Source organism: Manis javanica, chromosome 13, assembly GCF_040802235.1.
Source record: "Manis javanica isolate MJ-LG chromosome 13, MJ_LKY, whole genome shotgun sequence".
NCBI lineage: Eukaryota > Metazoa > Chordata > Mammalia > Pholidota > Manidae > Manis > Manis javanica.
In genome coordinates this window covers 47,381,768-47,408,508 of record NC_133168.1, presented here as the reverse complement: position 1 = coordinate 47,408,508, position 26,741 = coordinate 47,381,768, and the positions used below count along the sequence as shown (strand labels likewise).

Here is a 26,741-nt window from a genome sequence, read left to right as displayed (position 1 = left end):
AATTTATTCCTGACATAATCGTTTCCTGTATTGTAGGCATAGCTCTGAGCCAACATCTGTATAAGAATATAGTACTTTATCCTCCATTTACCCCATGGTCCCAAGCACATAGGCCAGTGAAAATCATGTCTAGACTTGCCTCACCTTATCTCTAAATATTCTGACCCACCCCTAAGGCAACAGGCCAAGCGGTACTTTTCCACTCTGCCACTATAAAAGGCACAACGCTCTGCACCACGAGGCTGCTCTCTCTCTGGGGGCAGCCATTTTCTCTTTCAGATAACAAAATCTCTTGCGTGGGCCTGAGTCGTTCTGGAGTAAGTAGTGTTGCGGCGAGACACCCTTTCAATCTGTCTCAATTCCAGGATATAATTCAGAACTGTGCCATATTTAATTTACTCTGAAAAGCTTTATAGGACTGTGTTCAGTATCAGTAATGTTCCTATCTCCATACTTGTAGACATCTTTTCTGTAATTTCTAGTCCACTTTCTTAATTTCTGACATTGTTTTCTATTTATTATAACAAGCCAGTACTCCTCAGTTTTAGGCAAGACTCAGAGTCTTAGATTTGTTCTTCCCATTTAAAAATTATTTATTGTAAACTATTCTCATGGCTATTTTCTTTTAAAGGCAACTGTTCATAATTGGGACAGATTTTCCTTTGTGGGATTTCACAGCTGGGAAGAGAAAGTTCTCTTTCCCAGTACGTTAATAGATAGGCTTTTGTGAGAATTCTCTACTGGAATAGTTCTTCTGATTAAAGGGTCAGAGACTAAAGAGTCTATTGTTCTTGGTGCTGACAGAACCAAACCACCTGTAGCCGAACACTGAACACTTTGGAAAGCCAAACTAATTTAGGGTTGTCTTTTTTTCTTTTAATAGGTAGTTTGAAATCAGTAATTTTTCTTAAAAGATTAAAATTCAGACATGACCTTTGGTCCAAATTAGAGGTTTCAATGGAGTGAAAGCTTCTCTTTGAAGCATAGTCAAAACAAAACTCATAGGCAGCATCCCTTAACCAGTATAGCTTTATGTAGTCTATTAATAGTATACAAATATTTAACTGGCAGTTGTGAAACCTTTTACTATACCGTTTCTTTCTGTTAACTCTCCTTTATTCCACTTTCCATATTAATCACCCTATTCATAAAGAAATCCCACTTCGCAGGAAATGAATCCTTGCTATGGAAAATCACTGCTTTCAGTCGAACCCAACCCACTGCCAACTTTCTTAATGGCGTTGCTGTCTTCACTCGAGTCGAGCTAACTTCTGTGCATACCGTGGGGTTAAGAGCACACACAATGAAACCAACCTACCCAGGTTTAAATTCTGGCTCTGTTATAGGTCCATAGTCTTGAGGGAGCAGTTAATTTGTTGCCTCAGTTTCCCTCTGTAAAATGATATTGCTGTACTTTGTACAGTTGTTCTGAAGGTTAGTTAACATAAAATTCTTTAAACAGTCCATGTGTAATGCTAAATAAAGTCTTAATACTGCAACTAGGCAACTCATATAAGATAAGTCAGTTATTACTCCCTTGGTCAACCTACCCTGAATAGCTCTATACTTGAAAAAATCTGAACTCCTATCCAAGGCCCATAAACCTACCTCTCTGATTTCATCTCCCATTAATGTTTACTCTACTCCAGCTCCATTAACCTGTTTCCCAAAGACACTAATCAGATCTACTTCAAGGCCTTTGCACCTCCAGTTCCTCTTCCTGAACACCCCCCGACCAATTTTCTCGCCACTCACCCACTCACTCACTCATGCACACATGCACTCACGTAACTGCTCAAATATTCAGAGGCCTTCTCCAATAAACATATCCTCATTCTCTAGTCCCTTGCCCCATTTTTTATTTACAGCACTTAACCACCATTGACATTGTATCGTTCTGTCTTTTTTTAATAGAAATGTAAACGGAGTGCAGAGATTTTATTTTGGTCATTCCTATAGTCCCACACCTAGACAACATGGCATTGGTGGTGCTTTTTAAGTATTTGCCAGAAGACGGAATAAATGCTGGGTTAAGAAACAGTTTCCCCCATCCACCTCCCATGGACTACTGCCTTAACTTACTAAGCATCTTTTTTTCATGGCGGACATCTAACATTTCCTATCCCCAAATTTTCACTTAATCCAGGTTTTCTCATTTCACCACCACTCATTTTAGAAAAGAACACTTTGGGCTTTGAGAAATATACATAAAATAAAAGCTAGATTCTTACTTGTCAAGTAAAGGATAAGTAAGCACAACAACAACAAATTTTCAAATGGAAGTATAAAGTACTGTGTAGTAAATTGAACGCTATACTTAGACTTTTTGAACATTCGGGTTTTAGTATGGTAGGATCTACCTGTGAAGTGCCGAGATTTTAGATCCGATCATGAATGGATAGTACTCTGTGACTAAAGCATATAAAATTAGTTACAATTAAGTATTTTTTTCTCTTTTCACAGATTAATGACTACAGAGAGTGAGATCAGATTTGTGCACAAGGAGATGGGTATAATACCAAGCTGGGGCGGTACTTCCCGGCTGGTTGAAATAATTGGCAGTAGACAAGCTCTCAAAGTGTTAAGTGGAGCCCTCAAACTGGATTCAAAGAAAGCTTTACGCATAGGAATGGCCGATGAGATCTTGCAGTGTTCAGATGAAGCTGAATGTCTACAAGAGGCACAAGAATGGCTAAAGCAGTTCATCAAAGGGCCTCCAGAAGTAATTAGAGCTTTGAAAAAATGTGTTTCTTCAGGCAAAGAGCTTTGTTTAGAGGAGGCATTACAGAATGAAAGAGATCTTTTAGGAACAGTTTGGGGTGGACCTGCAAATTTAGATGCTATTGCTAGGAAAGCAAAATTTAATGAATAGTTTTTTAAAATATGTACTGCAGGTAAAACTCCAGTGATTAGTATGTGTAAAAGCTAAATGGTATTTATAATTATGGATGTCAGAATCACAGAAGTAATTAGAGCTTTGAAAAAATGTGTTTCTTCAGGCAAAGAGCTTTGTTTAGAGGAGGCATTACAGAATGAAAGAGATCTTTTAGGAACAGTTTGGGGTGGACCTGCAAATTTAGATGCTATTGCTAGGAAAACAAAATTTAATGAATAGTTTTTTAAAATATGTACTGCAGGTAAAACTCCAGTGATTAGTATGTGTAAAAGCTAAATGGTATTTATAATTATGGATGTCAGAATCACTTTGAAGGCTACTACTAGCATTTGGGTTGGTGTTTTTGAACTCGTTGATCTAGTTTTAATATATGTGGGTACTTACCAAGTAATGTGCAACATTTGGCTAAACTATGCAATATTTTTGGCTTAAAAATTACCATCAATTTCCAAATTCCCAAAATAACTCTTATATAACCAAAGACTAGCATTTAAAAGGAAAAACTTCCACACAAAACTGTTGCTGAGGCTATTTCCCAAGAAGTCTTCGTACTGTCTTAACCCGGAAATAACTTACAAAATAACTTAATGAAACTTGTAGTTAAAGAAAGGTGATGAGTCTGGGGACAAAGGGATAAGGAAAGGTATGACCAATCATTTTCTTCTGCTCCAGGCAGCTGGAGTATAACAGTCTTGGAGAGCGGCCCTTCTTTTAAATTAAGATGCTACCCACTACACCCCCTACAAATTTGGAGCCTTATTTGATACTATAATTCTCTATTTTAAAGTATTTACTAAATAATGATAACCATTATGTGGAAAGTCTGTTGACTACAGAATTGGCTATTTATTCGAGTACCCTGGAATTTCCAAACTGTTAGTATTACTGTTTATGTAGTAATAAAACAAATTTACATCAAAACTGCCTAAGTCTTAAAAGGGACTCATGAAGCAACCTGCAACATACATTTGCTTTTTACATCAAATTTCTATTTTTTTTCAGAAAAGTAGCTAACCTTTCTTCTTTTAAAAGTAAATTGAATAAAAATGCACAACTGACTTTTATGTCAGTATACAGATTTTAAAAAGCACTTAAGTCAAAGAATGAAGTCTCAATTCTAACCTATCATAAAAGATAAAAGGTGATTTCAAAGTAGTGATAGTTTTTATTTGCTACTGTAACATTCAATTCACAGCGGAAAGTCAAATTAAAAATAACTTGCATATACTTCATCAAGATGATCCTACTGTTTTGAGTTAGGAAAATATGGAAAGACAAACTCACAACCTTTTTTCAGAACCAAGTTCTGGATTACCAAGTTAAACCAACACTTCTACCATGCCATAGATTCTACAATATTTTGTGTTGAAGTGAATTTGTGTCTATGAATGCTGTTTATAAATAATTACTATTTAATTCAGATTACTGTTGGACCACTAATGAATACTAGCAAGGAAAATCTAAAATATGTATGGTCTGCACTATGTTGTTTAAGAAATCAAATTTGTGAGCAGGTGACTAAGTTGAATACCACCAATTTGTTAGGAATGTTAGGTACAAAGATAGATATGAGCAGCTGGGAAAGGGGACTGTAAGGTTCAAGGAAACGTGCCTTTGTCTGCCTCTCCTCTGGCCTGGTCCTCCCTTGGAGTGCATTCAAATAAAACTTTCACTCTGCTTTGCTACTGTTGTCACTGCCTGTCAGTTCTTTGTTGCGGCGGGACAAGAAGTAGGAGAATAAGCTCAACCCGTAACAAATTCAAACCACCACCATTTTAGTGACCTTTGCCCACTAATACCAAAATGTTCTCATCCTCTTTTCATACTCAAACAAGAGACAAATTATTTTTGATAAACTCATATTTATTAAATTATAAATTCTGTCATCAAAAAAAAATGCAGATCAAATCTCGAACTACAAGGACTAGACAGCAAAGCCTATGGGGACGCCATGAGGTGTGTTATAGAGAAGATTCTGAAACATAAATTAAGCTGTTTTCTTTACATTTCCATTTCAGTAATTTACTATTAAATAGTTGTTATTCATCTATTTTAAAATCCCAAATTCACATCTATTCTCACATTAAGCTTCCTGTTCATACTGATACCAGACATCTCATAGGAGCCAAATTTTAGTAATGGTTTTATGTTAATTCATGCAGAAAAATAAGACACAATGTAAAAGTCAGATGAGGACCATTAGTGCAGTTAATACACACACACTGGCCAAAAAGAGCTGAAGAAATTTAAAAACTGTAAAATAAACAGACTTCAAGAAAACTGCGTCATTACTAAAACAGCTCTCAACTATTAACACCCATGTTCCTTATATTAAATAAATTTCTCGAGAGACATGTTAGACATTTTAATTACGTACAGGTCTATCCTTCCTATACCCCTTCCCACCCCAACTCCCAAAATGCACTACTAGGGATGAGTATAATGTTATGTGGGCAGAAATTTACAGATAACCATTCTGAGCATGGAGCGAAAGACTTTTATTCAAACTTCGGTTACTGTGCATTGTCCATCAGGCCTTCTAGATCTGACAGTGACACTCACTGGTCCACCCCCTGCTACTGATCGATCAGTTCCTGATCGATCTGATACTGTCTGGTTTACATTTGGAACCAAAAGTCTCTGTTGGGTCAAGGAGTGTTGTGCAGCAAGCGCAGATCCACCCTCACTATCACTGCTGGCATCTGATTCAGTTTCTTCAATGGACGTATCTGGTGCTGGTACCCTGCCTGAAGAAGGGGATTCATGATCTTCTTCTCCTTCCCCCCTGTGACTCCTTTCTGCTGTGCTGTCTCCACTGAGTTGTAAATGAGCAAAAGAGTCTTCCAGGGAAGTGCTTGCATCAGGGGATGGTGTCACAGGGCTTGTTAACTGACCATCTACTGACGTCAGGGGCCTTACAGAAGACACTAGAGGCTGAACAGAAGCTCCACTTTGTGCTGATACGCTGTCCGCTCCATCGGCAGAGCTCTCTCTTGCTAGGTTTATGGTATTAGCATCACAGTCCAGCCTAAGTCCAGCTACTCCCTTCTTTGGTATATCTATTATATCCCGCTTAATCTTCCTGCGACGTCCATGTTCATTTCTCCTATATTGAACCATATTTTCAAGATCAGCAACATACAGAAACCCAGCAATTAACATTTCAGTGCTTTTTTTACCTTTGGAAAAAGCATCTTCCAGCTCTCTGCTAGTGCGCTCGTCATACTGCCACCACCCGTTTCGTCCTTCATAATACCACGCATGCTCACCATGTCCTCTACTTGCTGCCTTGAGTTCTTCTGGCGACAACAAGGTTGGCTTGTCAAGGAAATCCTCAGGTATTTCTTGCCGACAGAGGGCACATCGCTTCCCAAGCCATGAAGCTCCCTTTACACACAGATAGCAGAAAACATGCTTACAAGGCAGACTGACAGGGTGAACACATGTTTGCAGACAAATGGCACATTCAGGGACAGTTAGAGAAGGTGTGGTATTTGAACAGGACTCATTCGCTTTCCTGTTTGTAGGAAGCATGTTTAATGAGTGATCAATTTCACCACAGCCAGCCATCCTAAGAAAAGGAGAAAAAATACATAACATTAAAATCATGTTTTAACTTTTCCAGTATCTTGATTCATAATTCAGAAAACACTTACTCAGCACTTATTATATGTAAGCCTCATACCAGGCAACAGGGATACAAAAATGAAAGAGAAAAAAGTTAAAATTTTAACTTGTGTAGAAAAATCTGACTTGCATGCCATTAATTTTATTTGGAGGCAATGAGGCACACAGATATTATGCCAAAAACAAAATAATACAATCAAGGTATAGATTTTCAATAAATATACTATTTCTATTCAGTTACAGAATTTGTATGATAGAACCAAACAAAGATTTAAAAATACATAATCCATTCCAGACTGACTTGTAATCAGTCTGGAAAGCAGAGAAATAGAAAAGGATTAAAGTAATATAGGTTACAATTATAGGAAGTGGTAATTCTGAAGCCCTTTAAAATATTTTTGGTAATATTAATATACTTTGAGTATCTGACAAGTTAGACCACAGGAAATTACGACATATTGTTGAAATCCTGGAAGTTCTGTATCTGTCCTGTGTACCCAAAAACCCTAGTTAAGCCATTTCAGCCTCTGAAACATTCTCTCCTTAATGGCCTTTTATTTTTGCCTTTTTCTAAACCATATGCCCTTCTTGCACTTTCAAGATGATCTCATCTGTATTTATGGCTTCAATTTACTATGTACAAATGACTCACAAATTGATTATAATCAGCCCAGGCCTGTCTTTTCAGCCCTAGACCTGAATTTCTAATTGCTTGTTTTAGATTTTTTCTTAGATGGCACAAAAACTGAACTCATGATCTGTTTCTTCCTTATTTACTCCCTAAAAGCCTCCCTGATGACACTACTATCTATATGCTTTTTCAAGCCAGAAATCCACCACTGAAATTACCCCTTCTACTACTCCTTCCCTATCCAAAACATCCAAGTGTTACCATTTTTATCTCCTCAATATCTTCTGAATCCACCTACTATCCATCTCTACCCTTCCCTAGCCACCAACTAAATACTGTTTCTTAAAATTACTGCGTTTGTTTTTTTAAGTGGTCATACCTCTTGCTTAAAAAGTTGGTTTTAGGACAATGACAAGGTTCTTCATGCCCTGCATGGTCTGGCCCCCACCTCTCATACTAGCCTCATCTCACAACAAAATTCTCCCTGATAAGGCTTCTAGCCACACTGGCTACTACTCCCTCCAGTAACAGGTTTTCTCTATATGGACAATTTCCTCACTTCCTGCCTCACGTGCCCCCATACAGGCAAACTACTACCCATCTTATACTCTCTTGAGAAAGCCTCCATGACTACTATGCACTTACTGCTCGCTCTTCCTGGAATTGCAGTGTTATACTTATTTGTTAATGTGAGTCTTCCCCATAAGCAGGTGGGCTTTATTTTAAATGGGCAAGGAACAGGTTACTTTTTATTCATCTCTTTATTCCCATACAGGACCTGGCAGACAGAGAACACTCAAATATTTGCTAAGAAAATGAATATGTTTTTTTCAAAGAAGAATATAAATACAACATATTATAAAATAGATTTTTTGAGCTTCACTTTATTTTAAATAATATTAAGTTGAACTACCTGAATGATAAACACCTTTTTTTAAAAGCATTTATTTGTATATACCTTGAAAATGTATAAAAATTCTGTCCGTGTACTTAAAGATCAGCCCTGAAGCAGCACACTGAAGACTTTATATAATGAAAAAATATAGATGGCCAAGGGAGAAAAGAGAACTTGAATGATGTAGCTCTTATATAATGAAACCAATGCTACACAAGAAGTCTAAGAATCTGAGTCTTAGTTTCCCTTATTACTTATGTACTTTTACACCCTCAGTCAGACCTGTAAATCTAAATTTCCTTACCTAAGCATCAGAGTTTATAAAACAGGTGAGAATAGCCAAAAAAGTGCTGTTTGATCACTAAAACTCCACAAATGTTACAATCATATAACACTAAGGCAGAAAAATGGCATGAATACTGAAGGTGCCCTGAAGAGGAAGGATAAAAGGAGAAAGAAACAATTACCACACTGGATATATGGGGCTTAAACACACATAGAATTTGGAACTTCTAGATAAACATTAACTGCAAAACAACTATAGTTCATATACAATGCTGAGTACTGGTGGATCTAAAGATGACTAAGACACACACCTACTTTCTTAAGTAAGAAAACATACATGCAAGCAAATGATTGCAACATGGCCTGATTCTTTCATAACTGAAATGTGTTAGGATACTTATTAAAAGTAATTGAGAAAGAAGAGAGTGATGAGAGGATGGAAATAGGTTAGAAGGCTAGGGAGTGGAGGAGATTCAAGGCAGACACATGTGCAAGGCACTGAGTCAAATCAGCAATGAAATAGCAGGAAATGAAGCTTAAAGGTAACCAGAAGCCAAATCATGAAAGCCTTATTGTGTCTTGCTGAATAAACATCTGATCTGATTTTATCCCATAGTAACAGAAAAACAGGTAAAAGGGAAGAAAAATGGTAGAGGGAGTAGACCAGTGATGAATAAAAATGAGAAATGGAGGCGAAGATCTCAGAAACTGGAAACCACTAATTAACTACTGCTTAAAATGACTGGCAATCTCTCTGCACCAGCTGAATCTGCTATTTTAAACATGGAACATTCAAATTTCATCACCATAAGGATGTTCACTTTTTTCTAAACTCAAGTACTCAAATATGTGTGTAGTGGTTACTGACCAATGGGTGGTCAGTAAAAATGTTTACTCATCAAAACTTTAAAAACAATACCCTTTGTCTTTCATTACAGCACATCCAAACAGCAATCCATCCTCTTAATGCTTTTTCTGTGTCCTTGGTTCCTCCATCAGGCATGATTCAAAATTACAGTAAGTTTTTGAAAATATTGCACTTAATCTAGAAAAGGAAAAGTCTCAATGGAAAAGAAATGATCACTATGAAATTCTTAATTTCCAAACTCTCTTTTCAATCTTTACATTTCTAATCCTTTGCCAGAAACTCTAGGTTTCTAGAAACTAGTAAGGTAAAATTTTTCCTGACTTACAGTAGTTCAAAGTCAACCAAATATGACCTCTTAATATGTGCTAGACACTGCACGGGCTTCAAAGTATTCTGAGATAACCCTTGCCTTCAAAGATCTTGTAACTTAGCAATCTGTTATAAATGAAAAGCAAATGATTCTCAACTGGTACATATTTCTCCTAAAAAGAAGTGGCTGTGAGCAAAACATTTTGTTAGGCTCTCAAAAGCTTACATGTATTTCTTAAATATAAAACCTTAGTGCTTCCTTAGAATGGCAATAGATCAAATACCACACATTTCATTTGTCAAAGTATACAGAATACTTTTGTAGGAATACTACAGTAACAGTCTATGTAATTACTTTCAAAGTGCAAGTAGTGCCCAGTGTACCCTTAAGAGACTTAAAAAAAAAAAAAATCACACAAACCATGCTCCTGAGACTTCAGTTTCCTCATCAGTAAAATGGGAATAATTCATGTTTTAGATTAAAATTACTATAGTGATATAAAAACGAAAGCCTTAAAAACTGTATATTTGAAACCCTCATCTAGTTATCAAATACAGTATGTAGTAACTAGCTAACTGAATTTAGCTTCTCACTTTTTCTGTTTATTGGCAAAAATTACACACAGATCAATCTCAGAAAAAAGCAATAGTTAGTTGTAAGGAACTGACTACCTAGTTTTAATTCATCAGGTCCTATGCTGCATTTAAAACTCAGGATAACTTTAAACATTTTGGTAACAAAAAAACTAAAATTAGCTGTAGAACAGGAGAACAATGAGTACATTTATTCTTTCATCCTTTTCAATTTAGGTCAAAGAAATTCCTGAAAATCTTTTTTAATATTTCCATATTTATTTAAAGTACCAACTAAGAACAGAAAATAAGTCATCCATCCGCAAGTAATAATTTGAATAAGAAAGATGTTTAAATCTATTCATAAGACAAAATGGAGAAATGGCTCACCACTGCTTTGGAAAAACATCAGAAAAATCTATATCCTAAACTAGGTACCCTCTGGACAAAGGACGGGCTGATAAATTTTAAAAAGAAAAACAAAAGCCTAATAAACTGTAAACAAAATACCCAACATGTAACTTGGATGAATGCCACACTTTAAAAAATTACAGAATCCCAAACCTATTGTATGTTTTTAAGTAAAATTGACCCCAAAATGTCAATTTTCCATCAGAGGCAGGCAGTTTACCTAAAAAAAAGTTCTCAAACTAAACACATTACCTCTTCACTCTGCTTAGTATGATAAATATTTTACATTACTCTTATTTTTGCATGTATCAAAACACCTAAACACATAATTATTTTCGAAACTGGAAAAAGCAAGTACACCCATCCCAGGGGAAGGCATGAAATGTAAAAGCAGCACATTTTGAAAAGCAAAACAATTTGGGCATTTATTTTAGTTCTCTCATTGACTTAAGTAAAGCTGAATAAACTTCATCGAAATACAATTGGATACAGACAGCTAAACTTTCATTATTTCATCTGAAGCACTTTCAACTATCAATTTCCCAAAGCAAATTTTAAATTCTGATTCTGTTTAGCCCACCAAGTATACTGTTATTCTATCACCAACTAAGAAATGTGGAAAAAACTTCATAAATACTTCTTACATAATTCTGGATGAGGCACTACCAGAGAAGATATAGCTAAGATACATAATAAAATAAAGACAAAGCAGCCCAAACCACGAGCCTTCCTATAAGACATACTCTACTCTCTTTATTAAGGTATCATTGATATACAATCTTATGAAGGTTTCACATGAGCAACAGTGTGGTTACTACATTCACCTGTATTATCAAGTTCACTCCCACCCAATACCATTGCAGTCACTGTCCCTCAGCATAGTATGATGCTATAGAGTCACTACTTGTCTTCTCTGTGCTATACTGCCTTCCCTGTGACCCTCCTACATTGTGTGTGTGAATCATAATGCCCTTTAATCCCCTTCTAAATCCCTTCCCAACCACCCTCCCCACACCATTCTCTTTGGTAACTGCTAGTCCCTTCTTGGAGTCTGTGAGTCGGCTGCTGTTTTGTTCCTTCAATTTTGCTTTGTTGTTATACTCCACAAATGAGGGAAATCATTTGGTACTTGTCTTTCTCCACCTGGCTTAGTTCACTGAGAATAATACCCTCTAGCTCCATCCATAATGTTGCAAATGGTAGGATGTGTGTTCTTCTCATGGCTGAATAATATTCCATTGTGTATAGGTACATCTTTATCTAGTCATCTATTGATAGACACTTCAGTTGCTTCCATATCTTGGCTATTGTAAATAGTGCTGTAATAAACAGAGGGGTCCGTCCATATGTCTTTTTTAATCAGGAATCTTGTTTTCCTCAGGTAAATTCCTAGGAGTGGAATTCCTGGGTCAAATGATGTTTTTATTTTTAGTTTTCTAAGGAACCTCCATACTGCTTTCCACAATGGTTGAACTAATTTACATTCCCACTGCGTGTAGGAGAGTTCCCCTTTCTCTGCATCCTCACCAATATTATTTGTTGTTTCTTGTCTGTTGTATGTTGGCCATCCTAAATGGTGTGAGGTGATATCTCATTATGATTTTAATTTGCATTTCCTGGAGGATTAGCAATGTGGAGCATCTTTTCATGTGCCTGTTGGCCACTCGAATTTCTTCTTTGGAGAAGTGTCTGTTCAGATCCCCTGCCCATTTTTTAATTGGGTTATTTGTTTTTTGGGTGTTGAGGTGTGAGTTCTTTACATATTTTGGATGTTAACCCCTTACCAGGTAAGTCATTTACAAATATATTCTCCCATATTATAGGATACTTTCTGTTCTGCTGATGTTGTCCTTTGATGTAAGGCTTTTTAGTTTGATGTAGTTCCATTTCATTTTTGCTTTTGTTTCCCTTTCCTGAGGACATGTGTTCAGGAAAAAGCTGCTCATGTTTATATTCAAGACTATGTTTTCTTCTGAGTTTTATGGTTTTATGACTTACATTCAGGTCTCTGATCCATTTCAATTTTACTTTTGTGTATGGAGTTAAGACAGTAATCCAGTTTCATTCTCTTGCATATAGCTGTCCAGTTTTGCCAACACCAGTAGTTGAAGAGCCTGTCATTTCCCCATTGTATATCCATGGCTCCTTTATCATATGTTAATTAGCCATATATGTGTGGTTTTATATCTGGGCCCTCTATTCTATTCCATCATTGATCTATGGGTCTGTTCTTGTGCCAGTATCAAATTGTTTTGATTACTATGGCTTTGTAGTAGAGCTTGAAATTAGGGAGTGTAATCCCCTCAGCTTTGTAGCTTTGTTCTTCCTTCTCAGGATTGCTTTGGCTATTCAGGATCTTTGTGGTTCCATATAGAATTTTATAACTTTTTGTTCTAGTTTGTTAAAGAATGCTGTTGGTATTTTGATAGGGATTGCATTGAATCTGTAGATTGCTTTAGGCAGGATGGCCATTTTGACAATATTAATTCTTCCTACTCATGAGCATGGGATGTATTTCCGTTTATTGGTATCTTCTTTAATTACTCTCATGAGTATCTTGTAAATTTCACCTCCTTGGTTAGGTTTATTCCTAGGTATTTTATTCTTACTGAGGCAATTGTGAATGGTATTGTTTTCTTGATTTCTCTTTCTGCTAGTTCATCATTAGTACATAGGAATGCAACAGATTTCTGTGTATTAATTTTGTATCTTGCAACTTTGCTGAATTTAGTCATTAGTTCTAGTAGGTTTTGGTGGATTGTTTAGGGTTTTCTATGTACAATATCATGTCATCTACAAACAGTGACAGTTTAACTTCTTCCTTACCAATCTCGATGCCTTTTATTTCTTTGTGTTGTCTGATTGCCTTGTCTTGGACCTCCAGTACTATGTTGAGTAACAGTGGTGAGAGTGGGCATCCTTGTCTTGGTCACGATCTTAGAGGAAAAGCTTTCAGCTTTTCCCTGTTAAGTATGATGTTGGCTGTGGGTTTGTCATATATGGCCTTTATTATGTTCAGGTACTTACCCTCTACACCCATTTTGTTAAAAGAGTTTTATCATGAATGGATGCTGAATTTTGTCAAATACTTTCAGTATCCATTGAGATGATCATATGAGTTTTGTCCTTTTTGCTGATGTGGTGTATGAAGTTGATGGATTTTCAAATATTGTTACCATCATTGCATCCCTGTAATAAATCCCACTTGCTCATGATGTGTTATCTTTTTGATGTATTTTTGAATTTGGCTGGCTAAAATTTTGTTGAGGATTTTTGCACCTATGTTCATCAGGGTTATTGGTCTGTAATTTTCATTTTGTGGTGTCTTTCTCTGATTGTGGTAGTATAGTGATGCTGGCCTCCTGTTTCATTTTTGTTTATCTTCTCTAACTTCCCTTAAAACCAGTATTCCTCCCAAAGACTCTGTGGGTGGTCCTATTTTTCACACTACATTCTATACTTAGACAATTGTGATATGATGAGTTATAAGAAATACTTATTTCCCAGGTATTATTGGTCTTCATCCACAGTTCCTGAAAACACTGCAGAGTCTTAAAGTTGAAATGTGTGTTTTGTCATTTTAATGAGAGACTTTTGAAACCCCCACCCAAGGGCGGCAGCAGGAGGTTGGATCAGCCAACGGTCAATAGTTCAGTCAATCATGACTATGCAATGAAGCCCTCACAAAGAGCTCTCAGTGCTCTCTCTGCTCGGTCGGATCCTGCTGCTTGGTCAGAGACAGCTTCTGTGCTTGGGGAACCAGAATACCTCCACATGCCACCGAGCTAGGCCCCAACCTCCATGATGATAGAAACTCCTCTATTCAGGACCTTGACCTATGTCTCTCTTCATCTGGATGTTAACTTGTATCCTTTATTAAACTGGTAAATATAAGTTAAGTGTTTTCCTGAGTTCTGTGAGCCACTCTAGCAGCTTAATTGAACCTAAGGAGGAGGTCGTGGGAACCTCCAATCTGTAGAAGCACAGGTAACTGCCCGGGGCTTGCAACTGGTGTCTAGTGTGTGGGGTGGAAGGCAGTCTTGCAGGACAGAACCCTTAACCTGGGAACCTGGTGCTTCTTTCAGGCAGATAGCATCAGAATTGAGTTGAGTTCCCCAACAGCCTGCTGGTGTTCGAGCATTGCTTGATGTAAATATGTGTGGGAGGACACCCCTCCCACATACTTACACATACTGGAATTGGGTCCAAGTACCCAAATGAAGTAATACTACTGCTGTGTATAATATTGTTACTGTTATATATACATATATATATATATATGATATATATATATATATATATATGTGCAGGGAAAAAATACACCATGGCATTTGGTGTCAGAGATGTTGCAACAATCTACTGAATATTTCAAATACATACATACATACATATACATGACTCTCAATGTCTAATATCCAGAACTGTTCCACCGAAAAAATTCTGTATTCAAAAAGTTTACCTTCATATTCTCCAAGCACCTAAACTCAAACACAGTTAAAAACAAAATAATCTGCTCCTCTTCCTTTGTTCTCTGTCTTGGATAAAATTTGGAAGCCGACCTCAGTGCTCCCCTATTCCCCGACCATTTTTTTTTCTATGACAGAAACTTCTTTAGAATGCGTACTCTTCATTCTCAAATCCTGTAACCCTATTTCTGGCCTCATGGATAGAACACTGACTTCCCAAGTGGCCTCCCTAATTTCAATCCTTTTTTCCTCACATCTGTTCTCAGTTTAGTCATATCTAATTATTTTTGTCCCCACTCACTCAATAGTTTTCTACTGCCTACATAATGTCATCCAAATTCCTAAGCATTGGCATTCAAGTACATTGATAGAGCCTTCAGAGTAAAACAGACTTAGTTAAAATCCTGGCTTCATCATTTATTCTCAGAGTGTTGTCCTACAACAGCATTTCCCAAACATCTCTAAAGGTTAAGAATTTCAATCTGTTCTCCCCTGGAAATTTGCATGTATCTGGGTTAGAGTCTAAAAATATGTTTTCAACAAGCTCCCTAGGGGATTATTCTCAGACAAATTTAGTAAACACTGACCTAGGACAAATGACTTAACCTCTCTAATTCTATTTCTACATCAGTAAATGATCTTTCAGTGATTAAATTTAATAATCCAAGCAAAGTACCCCCATAAGCACCTGGCAATACAGTAGGTACTAAATAAACACTCATTTCCTTTACTAACTTTGAAGTCTCTCTCTCTTACCTCACTTGCCTACATAGGACTCCTCCCTGACTGTCTAAAGATGCCTAGATCTTTAGGTAGCCAGCATCTCCTCATTCACCTGGTTTGAAAAATACTCCCTGGTTTTCTCAGATTCTCAGATTTAATTAAAATTAAATCAAATTTAATTTTAACAAAACTAAAATTCTATTCATTCTTTAAGATCTAGCCAAAAATTCTGTTCACTGTGAACATTTCTGATGGAATAAATCCTCTCAGTTCCAAAAGCATGCTGCTGTTACCTCAATATGGTATTTCTTCCACTGTTTAATTATTAATCTTGTATCTGTCTCAGTTACTAGACCACAGTCTAGTTCCTTGATGGCCAGCACCTAGACTATTCTGAACTACAGGATTAAAATATACAGATATGTATACAGACAGGTAACACAGGAACAGGATTAAATAAAGGATATTTCTGCCCCAATTTTAAAGAAAAATGCTTATTGGTTTCATTTTTCTTGTATTAAATTCTCAACACTAAGAATGATATGGTCATACTTTTAATGGGAGTGTGTAATCAAAGTATCATTTTAGAAAGTAGACAGCAATAGTCACATGTCAAACTGGGAGAACATGTGAAACAGTATCTACAAGGCTCACACTTTGGTCCAGTATTTTTAAACATTGTCATCACCATGACTGTAAAAGTCAGTAAAATGCTCACTGCAATTTTCATGAGTGACATCATATTGGACAGTGTTCAAATTAACTTTGAACACAGAAATACGATGTTCATCATGTAAAAATGTTTTGTCAAATACAGAAGAATCAAATTCAATATGGGAAAGATGGAGGTTTTGAAATATTTTAAAGTGTATTTCACAAAATCTAAATGATAGGAAAACTAGAAAAACTGAGGACTACAGTAAATTCAGTATGAATTAAAATGCAATAATGTACTAAAACATTTAAAACAAGAATTTTAAAAAAATCAATTCAGTTAATAAAGTTTTTAACAACTAGTGTTCTGTGACCCATCAGTTCCTCTTATTTGTAAACACTGACACTGGCTGCCTTGCTTGGATGTTTACATAATTTACGAAATTTATGTAAAAAGAAAGTAGAACCAGAAGACCTGGAGGTCTTTCCAAGTTTTTAGCCTTCTATAAACAAATTTGTCCATCTTTAGTTTCACTTTTTATAGAAACTTTTGGAAATCTACATGAACAATAATTTAATGTGAATAAAACTGCTAACTCAATACAACAGCCAAAGTCAATACAAATGCTCATTGGTATAATTAGAACTAAATATGGCAGATGCTTGATTTATTGCACGTTACACCAGTTCACTCAATTTAATGCAGTTTTGGAAAAACCATGATGCCATACTTACATTTCTATTACAGATCCCACAGATGCTTGTCATAAAAATAAGACATCTTCACTGGCAGTCAGCCAGTTTGCAGGATTTTTTCTTCCACTGCTGGTTCATCCTGTGCTGCAAAAGAAAAAATTTCAACATCAACTCCTCCACAGATTAAGATTAGCAGAATCTATTATGTATGATCTTTCACTTAACAAAATTCAATGGCAAATTTTATCTTAGAAGTGGAAAAATTTCAAGACAAGAATGACTTCTTTCACCACTGCTACCAGAAGGTCTAGATAGAGCAATTAGACTAGAAAAAGATATGAAACTGGTAAAGAAGTAAAACTATCTACACAGACCTCTATATAGAAAATCCGAAAGAATTTCCAAGAAAGTTACTAGAGTAATAAACAAATTCAGCAAAATTACACATTACAAGTTCAATACACAAAAAAGTCAGTTCTGTTTCTGTAACTTGCAGTCAACAATCCAAAAAGGAAATCAAGAAAGCAATTCCATCTATAATACCATCTATAAGAATAAAGTACGGGAATCAACTTAACCAAGGAGTTGAAAGACTTGTATGCTGCAAACTATACAACACTGCTGAAAGATACTGAAGAACTAAATAAATGGAAAGACAACTGGTGTTCATGGATTGGAAGACCATGAAGATGACAATACTACTCAAAGTGATCTACAGATCCAACTAATTCTTATAAAAATCCAAACAGCTTTTTTTGCAGAAATGGAAAAGCGAATCCTCGGATTCATATGAACTGCAAGGGGCTCCCAACAGTCAAAACAATCTTAAAAAAGAACAACAAAGTTAGAGAACTCACACATCCCGATATCAAAACTTAACTACAAATACCATGTGGTATTGGCATAAGTATAGACAAATACATCAACAGAAAAGAAAGTTCAGAAATAAACTAATACTTCTGACTTCTAAAAAGGGTGTCAAATCCATTCAATGGCAAAAGAATAGTGTACTCAACAAATGCTGGGACAATTAAAATTCTACATGCAAAAGAATGAAGGTGAACACCTATTTCAAACAATACACAAAAATTAACTTGAAATGGACCAATGACCTAAATTTAAGAGGTAAAACCATAGAACTCTCAGAAGAAAACACAAAAGTAAATCTCGATGGCCTTGGATTGGCAATGATTTCTAGATGTGACACCAAAAGATGAGCAGAAGAAAAAATAGATAATTGGACTTCATCAAAATCAGTAATTTTTATGCACCAAAGGACACTGTCAAGCAAGTAGAAAAAAAAGAACCCACAGAATTGAAGAGTATCTTTACAAATCAGACATCTGATAAGGGTTTAATATGCACGATATAGAAAGAATTCCTACAACTCAACAACAAAAAGACTCCTCCCTCCCATAAAAACTATTAAAATATAGGCAAATTACTTAAATAAACATAGCTTCAAAAATATATATAGAAACAGTCAATAAATACCTGGTAAGATGGCCAACACTATTAGTCATTAGGGAAATGTAAACCAAGGCTACAATTATATGATGCTTAATATCTATTGGGATGGCTATAATAAAAAGAAAAAAGGAAAACAACAAGCATTGATGAGGTTATAGAGGAAGTGGAACCCTTGTATATACTGTGGTGGGAATGAAAATAGTTCAGTCACTATAGAAAGCAGTTTGGTGGTTCCTCAAAAAAATTAAACATAGAATTACCATATGTTATAGTAGTCCCACTCCCAGGTATATACCCAAAAAAACTGAAAACACGGACTTAAACAGATATTTGACACCAATGTTCACTGCAAAATTATTCACAAAAGTCAAAAGGTGGACACAACCCAAGTGCCCATCAACAGAAGAATGGATTAACAAAACAGTATATAAATACAATGAATTCAGCCCTTAACAAAATGAAGTTCTGATACATGCTATATATATGAGACTTGGAAACATGCTAAATGAAATAAGCCAGTCACAAAAGAACAAATGTTATGATTCCATTCATATGAAATAGTGAAAACAGATACATTCAGAGACACAAAATCTATTAGAGGTTATTAGAAAGTACATTACAGGGCTGGGGAGAGGGGTTAAGTAGAGAGTTATTGCTGAATGAATAGAGTTTCTGTTTGAAGTGATGAAAAAATTGTAGAAATACAGTGGTGATGGTTGCACGACATTGTAAAGGTAATTAACGACACTGAATTGTACACTTATTTTAAGTGTGGTTAAAATGGTAAATTTTGTTATTTATATTTTACCACAATAAATTTAAGTGAAACAAATTTTATATGGACAGAGTAGTCCTTATGGAACGTGTTCCATTGTTACCACTTTCCTTCAAGGAAGTACTATGTGCTAAGACCAGGCCATCATATTAACTGGACCTCCTGCTATCTATATGTATATACAAGGTTTCAACCAGTAAGCCAACCTTCTTTCAAGATACCTCTTGTCCAAAGAATCCAGAGGCATCAACCAAAACATCGCCTCACCCATTAATCCTCTTGACTCAAGAGTCAAACATACATGTGGACTAGAGATGGCGGAGTTCACAGTAACCACAAGATCAGAGACTTCAATCTTCTTTCAGTTCCATGTGCCTCTCCTATGGTGGGAATCTATCACCCTAAAAAATCTGGGATTTTAGTGTTTGAAGATAAACATTTTTAATATAATGCATGGTCTTTACATATAAACCAAATTATGCCATCAAATGTCTAATCCAACAGTTCTTTTAATGTTTCAAGTATTGTTTCAAAACTGGAGAACTTTCAAAAATAACTTACTTAAAAAGGCTTTCTAAATAATCTTTTTGTTTCACTCTGACTTTAGAACTTGTCTTTACATAGTGTAGCCTCCACTGTCCATCTTTGCCTCAAACTCTTTCACCTTACCCTCCCTCTAGATGCCAATAACTTCAATGGCACCACAGAAGTCACCATTTACTTCCCTCCTGAGGCCTAGCCAAAACAGAAACTGCCCCTCTTTACCCACAGAATAGGAGGAAACATTTCACCATTCTAACATCATTACTCTTTAACAAAAACACTTTTTCTTTGAAGTGTCTATCATTTACAATCTCCTATAGGGGATTCTCTCAATCATTAAGGCATTGACTTAATCTCACTATTGGTCATCCTTTCATCCTAAGGCCTGACACATCACTATGAACCTATTTAAATATCTCGGAGAATGAACCATCCAACACCTAACTCAGAGGTTCTTAAACTTGTCCCACTGAGGCTGCATTTTAGAAATATGCATTCTGAAGCCCTAACCCTGGAGCTTCTAAACCATTAGGCATGCGTTTAAGCCCAGGAATCTCACCTCAAGTAATACTGATGCAGGTAGTCAGTCAAATAAACTGGAGAAAACACTGTCCTGTTTTAAATTCCTAAAATCCTAAAGTCAGTGAACTACACCACTCCCCCTCCAGCAAATTATGACCACATTGGAACTAGGTAACACCTAAAACTGCAGCCTCTCTAAAATCTTAATCTCATTATCAGGTCACAAGCTCTGGTCCTTCCAACTCACTTACTCACTCATTCCCACACCTGCTCTTTTACTTCACGGGGACTTCGAGTCTTTTGAACATGTCATTTCCTTTATCCAGTTCCTGATCTCCTTTCCTTTCTTGCCCAATCTGGAGTCTAACCATTTTAACTTCTTTCTTAAGAGAACCCCTGGCTCTTTCTGTCATTTCTCTCAACAACTACACATACTCCACAAACCTTCATGTCTGCATGAATCCTACAATTTGACATCACAGCTTCCATGCCTTAACCAAGGAGTGCTGACAGAGAAAAACAAAATTACTTTTCTCACCTCCCACCATAACCAAACCAAATTCTGTCAAGTTTCATCCCTAATACCTTTGGAATCTATCCTCTACTCCCTTGCCATTGCTAGTGCCCTAGTTTAGACTTGTATCATTGCTAATCTGGACTACTGTTCAGCAGGATTATATTGCTTCAGCATTGCCTCTCAAATTGATTCAGTAAGCCTCTGAGTGATATAACTAAAAGGCAAAATGGACCTCTGTAAGTGAAGCCCTATATTGACTCTCCATACAACAAAGCGCCTCAGGACAACAAAGGCCTTAATGACCTGAAACCTAAATAATTCTCTAGTCTTATTTATCTCCCACAACCACTCACACAGACTAATACTCTACTTATGGCCCGTTACTCATAGTTCTCCAAACTTTTCTTGCAGTTCAGTATTTCCTCCTGCTTATAGTCTCCTTTATAGCTACTACCACTTTCTCAACATTCAAAAAATTGTTCTTTCCCCTAAATTTTGTACATTCTTCTATTAGTAAATTTGTAGGCACTGAAAGTACTGGTTTGTGACTCTTCTATTAAACAAACCATGAGTCTTCTGAAGATACTGTTTTTGTATCTCTAAGTGGCTAGTAAACTGCCAATCAGTTTTTGACTTGAGCTTTCTTGAATTAAAATATTGAAAAACTAAATTTATTCACATAATACAACACTTGAGTTCTAATTGTGAACAGAGCACCCAGCCACAAAAGACATAATATCTAAGTTCCACTATTTTTTAAGATATTAAAATCTAACAGAGGGGGTTACTACAAATATAAGATCCAAGCCACCTTTACTTTTTGACAAGCACATCATTTACACAGCTATTGTTCACTAGCAATGAATTGTCCAGAAGGCAGATAAAAATTGAAGAATAAAAACAATTTTAGTAAATCTTGCAAGCTATGGTGACTTTTCCAATTCCTATCTGCCCTGTATAATTTGCAAAGTAGACTCTAAATGGATAATACTGGTTGGGAAAGGAAAACAAACTAAACTTAAGTAGTAATCTAGATCCTTGCTATGCAAACTGTGGTCCCAACCAGTAAAATCAGCATTACTTGGGAGTTTCTTAAAAATGAAAAATGTGAAGCCCCAACTCCTCACCACAGAATCAGATCTCCAGGTGATTCATACTTGTATGAAAGAAAGCTCAGGAAGCACTAGTTGACACACTGTATCATTGAATCCTCTCAACAACTCTTTAAGATACACTTTACCTATTCTATAAATGAGGAAACCCAAGTCCACAAGGATACAACCAAAGCTATCCATACGGGGCAATGAGACTCAAACAGTGTCATCTTCAAAAAAATTTTTTTTCATGTACTATATCTCAGAGAAAAGGCCTAGAAGATTCTATTATTGAATAAAAATATGATGCAAGCTGCATTATGTAATTTCAAATTTTCTATTAACTACATGAAGAACAATAAAAAGAAACAGGTAAAATTAATTTAAGTAATTTATTTAACCCAACACATATAAAACACTACCATTTCCACACACACTGAATATGCAGAAATTATTATCATGTTATTTTACATTCTTGGGTATGTGTGTGTGTATATATATATATATACTCCTTGAAACCTGGTGTGTATTTTACACTTACAGCACAATTCAATTCAAACTAGCCACATATCAGGTGGCTCAATAGCTGTGGGTAGTGGCTACCACACTGAGCGATAGAGGTTTGAAATGTCTTGCGTTATCGACATTTTTTTAAACATAAAACTGGCAATTTAGTCTAAGAATCGTTGAATAAAGAAAATGAACTCCATGTTGCTTTATCCACACATTTGCTGGCACAGATAAAAAATAAAATGGCATAAATACTGGTCCTAATTCTGCCAAACTGATTAACTATGACCTCTGAGAATTATGATTCCAATTGGGCACAACATAGGGCACGGCACGTAATGTTCAGAATGGTCAGGTGAAGTAGCGCTCAGAAAACTTTTACATTTGAAATCAAAGATTTTTCTAAAATGGAGTAGGGATGGGGGGCTTTTACTTTCAACCAAAAACACGAGAGAGTAGTGTAATTCTAACTACAAGCCAGAATTAATGTGGCAAACATAAATAATTCAAACATACATAATTCCTGCTGCAATGAATGATTTATAAATTATACACCAAATTCAATACAATTTATGAATTACTACAGTAAAAATTAGCATATTCTGACATGCAAATACCAGTTGGTTAATGGGCTAAGGTTCCTTCTTTAGGTGTGAATCTATACAGAAATGAACTATTAGGAAAGTAACACAAAAATGGAAAAGATTTGAAACTCAAGTATTTCTGCCTCAACAATTTTTGAGAAATGAAAAACAAAGGCTAAATTTAAAAATACATAAAAGAGTTTAGAAATTATCAGTGAATTTAAATCATTTACCCAATTAAATAAGTACAAATGAATCTGAAGTAAATTGTACTATTTATGATTTGTGACCTCAACAAATTCACATCCCTATTATTTGCCTATGTTGTTATTTTCTCTGAAAATGTCTAGGATTAATTAAAATTCCACTTTTCAAGTCAGTTCACAAGGTAAAAAAAAAAATCAAGTTCTTTTTCAGATAAGATTCAATGTTACCTTTTTTAAAAAGAAATAACCAAAGAAAAAGATAAGCATATAAGTTAAAATATCAAAATTTAAAGATTTGAAGACTTCTTGTATTTTCAAATTACTAAAAGCTAATATTTAATAAAGTAGTTTTTACTCTTCACTCCCAAACATAAAAACAGGAAATGTTCTATGAAGGACAGAAAGAAACTTCAAAATTCCAAACCTTCCAATTTTTGGTATACAAACTCAAAAAAAAAGAAAGGAAAGAGAAAGAAAAAAGAATAGGGAGATTCTATAAAAATTAGCAGGTACATCTTATTATTTCTTAAAAAAGAGTTCCAAATTGAGAGATGTAACTAAATGCCCTAATGTCTCATTTTTAGCTCTTCCTCTAATCCCATTAAAACTTGGGTTACAGGAAGCACAGGTCATACTGCGGGGGAAAAAAGTCTTCAGTCAAAACTTCTTTGAACTAAATAAGGTCCGATACTTTACAGTATTCTACTGAAAATAATTATTTCCCTCACTGTATAGCATTTCTCTTAAGAAACATTACTGTATGCCATCTCTGGCCTTCACAGTCATCACACTCATGCATTAATCTTTAGATTTCTCCCCCAAAATGTGGATTTTGTATTTTAACAAAACATGAACAATAAATGTGAACAAATATTGTCTATTAGTCAAATCAAACACAAGTTTCATAGTCATTTTGCAAATAAGAAAGGCTCTGCTGTTAATTATCTTGTGACCTTGGTTAAGTAAAAACTCCCATGTCTTATTTCATCCTACTTGGTATTTCTGAAAATCTCAATTAACAGACTTTTAACAAGTCTTGTTCTAATAAAAGGTAATTAACCCATGAACACTAAATAGTCCATGAATAAGCACAGGTGGTTGTAGCAGAATGTTAGTAAGGCGGTTTTCATACCTACCAAAGACTGTTCTTGATCCAGCCTATTTGACAAACACAGGTTCCTTAGCCACATTCAAAAACCGTGCAAGAGAATGGAAAAGACACTTTCTGTTAGTAACACTGGGGGGTTGGGGGGGAGGCCTTCAAATACCCAATTAACAGTGTGTCAGGCATTTCATGAATGACTAATACATAAAATAGTATTTTCTAACCAGATCAATATTGTGAAAAGATTTAATACGCTCTTTTTCTTCTGCTAAGAAACCTTTGAATCCTTTTAAAAAAAATCTGCCCCATTCTTCTGACAATTCAAGTTGGTGGAAACTGAAAACAAAGTGTTCACCAATTGACACGTCTCCTAAAAGGAAAAAGGCCATTTCTTTTTTTCTTCCACTTACCTAATGATCAGCTACTTGGAAAAATAGTTTTCACGATTATTGTATTTCTACCAACTTTTTAACAACAAGGAAAAACAAAAACCTTCAAATGTTTGCCATTATTTTCATTTCACCCACAACTTACTCTTAGTCCACTTGCAACACAAATTCTAAATCAAAGATCAGGCTTAACAAAACGCTCAATTTAAGGCATATATAACTAAAACACACACATCCAAAATCTACTTCTAGAGTGGCTTTCACTCTTGGTTTTCTCTTTAAAATGTGATTTACTTGACCTACTTGCGTGTGTTTTTAAGAGTGCCCACTCAACACAGTATCTGCTGTTCACAAAAACAGCAAAGCTAACATCATAAATCCTGTTGAGTGGGTCATTTTCATTTGTCCTACATAACACATCTTTTAAAACTCTAAATATAGATTCATTTATCAAAAAGACAAAAAGTTTTAAGTATTCCAACTGCTGTAATTACATACTGCTTTCAATGTCAATGCTATACTTCACACTGGAGCGGAGTGAGTGCGCCCCCGGTACTTGAAATGTCAATCATATAACGACAAACGTTTTCAGTCATTTCTTGGCTTTATTCTCCCCTCAATTCCACAGTTTCAATATTACAGAAACACTATTTAACAAAATATACGTACTACCGAAACTTGAGGAAAGAAGTGCCCTTTAAAATGGCACTTACGGAAAATAAAAACATACGAAATTATCAAGGGTAAAAAAAGATCTAGTTGTAAACTCAAAAGACAGTTTTGCAACCTCTACAGACTCCTACGGAAAATAAAACAGCAATAAAGACCTGTACTCTTTCAGACGGGATAGCAAATGGGGTGAGAACTCCGCACCAGCACCCAGAACAACAAAACAAAGGCCTCCGCTTTTAGGACGTACTGAGGTTTTAGAGGCTCAATGGGTATTAACTGTCAATTAATGTCTCATCAAACAACAAAGACCAAGCAGCGCTGGCTTTAACCAGGACAAGGTGTAGAACTGCTCTTCGTATTAGGCAAGACCGAGACACTGGGCAGGAACAGAAGGGAGAGAAGCAACAGAAATAGCAGCCAAAGACACTCCGGAAAATGACAAAACGCAGGGACCGAGCAAAGGCCCGGGCAGAGGCCTCCATATGGGAAACAGAGCGCAGGACAGTCCCCAAACTATTGCCGCCTCTAAAGCTTGTGGCCAGAAGGCCCCCGGGAAGAGGCCTGGCACCACTGCCGAGGGGCGAGGAGAGGGACCAGGCTGCCACGAAAAGCAAAACCGAGGGCCCCGGCGGAAGAGGATGCGCGGTAATGGCCGCTGTTCCGCCTCTTGCACCCCAACCGTGACCAGCTCCCGGCCGTTGCCCAGGGCAGGGGCTGCGGCGGCCGCGGGTACCGCAGAGCTCGTCCCAGTCTTCTCGCCTGCGACCGCGGCCGGGGTGGGGGCGCCGGGAAAGGCGCAGCTGTACCATCCCACCCGGCCGCCACAGCTGCCACCGCGCGGGTCCAAGGGCGTCCACCCACGTACCGGCCCCTGACCCCGCTGCCGCCGCCGCTGCCGCCGCCGCCGCCGCCGCCGCCGCCACCGCCGCCCCGCAGGCCCGGCGCCGATGCGGAGCGCGTTGCAGCGGCGGTGACACCGTGAGTCGTCACTCTGCCCGCGTTAGGATCCTGGAGTGGCTGACTTTCACCCTTCCCCAGCGAGGACCTAGCCGCAACTCCCACCTCTCCGGTTACAGCGGCTACCGCCGCGGAGGATTTTCTCTTCGGCCTCTGAGCCCGCAGGGGCCGGGAACGCGCGCGGCCGTCACGTGACAGACTGTGGCGCCGCGAGGGGCGGGGCAGCGCGGGGCGGAAGCAGCGCACCGCATCCGGGCGCCGGTCCCTCCCCGCCCTGTCTCCCCAAACCGGGTTCCTGAAACGCGGTGCTGGGTACCCTCGTTTTCCTGCCTGCATCCTTCTAACTGCTATTTTCTGCTTTAC

The 26,741-nt window shown here is 36.9% G+C and overlaps 2 protein-coding genes and 1 long non-coding RNA gene across 15 annotated transcripts in view; 1 reads left to right on the top strand and 2 right to left on the bottom strand.

Annotated features, from left to right (window-relative positions):
- The window catches only part of ECHDC1 (ethylmalonyl-CoA decarboxylase 1), a 73,196-nt gene extending 68,617 nt beyond the window's left edge, over window positions 1-4,579 (top strand). For all 8 annotated transcript variants that reach the window (XM_073219577.1, XM_073219573.1, XM_073219578.1 and 5 more), the window contains one exon: window positions 2,464-4,579. In XM_073219577.1, the coding sequence (XP_073075678.1) occupies window positions 2,464-2,872 (409 nt within the window). In that variant the 3' untranslated portion in view covers window positions 2,873-4,579. The remainder of the gene's footprint in view (window positions 1-2,463) is intronic.
- Window positions 4,580-5,377: 798 nt separating this feature from the next.
- On the bottom strand, window positions 5,378-26,609 carry RNF146 (ring finger protein 146). 6 transcript variants are annotated; one of them, XM_017655554.3, is made up of 3 exons: window positions 26,484-26,609; window positions 17,074-17,178; window positions 5,378-6,467 (listed from the first exon to the last, which is right to left on the bottom strand). In XM_017655554.3, coding segments are annotated over exons 2-3 (1,071 nt in total). In that variant the 5' UTR covers window positions 17,076-17,178; window positions 26,484-26,609; the 3' UTR covers window positions 5,378-5,398. The 6 variants fall into 6 exon arrangements, with proteins under 6 accessions (XP_017511043.1, XP_017511045.1, XP_036849766.1 ...); XM_017655556.3 differs by having other exon boundaries at window positions 17,074-17,173; window positions 26,484-26,588; XM_036993871.2 differs by lacking the exon at window positions 26,484-26,609 and adding an exon at window positions 26,287-26,477.
- Window positions 7,428-17,067, bottom strand: LOC140845458 (uncharacterized). Its single transcript, XR_012124222.1, has 2 exons — window positions 9,254-17,067; window positions 7,428-8,479 (listed from the first exon to the last, which is right to left on the bottom strand). It is a non-coding gene; the product is annotated as an uncharacterized lncRNA (long non-coding RNA).
- Window positions 26,610-26,741: the final 132 nt, after the last annotated feature.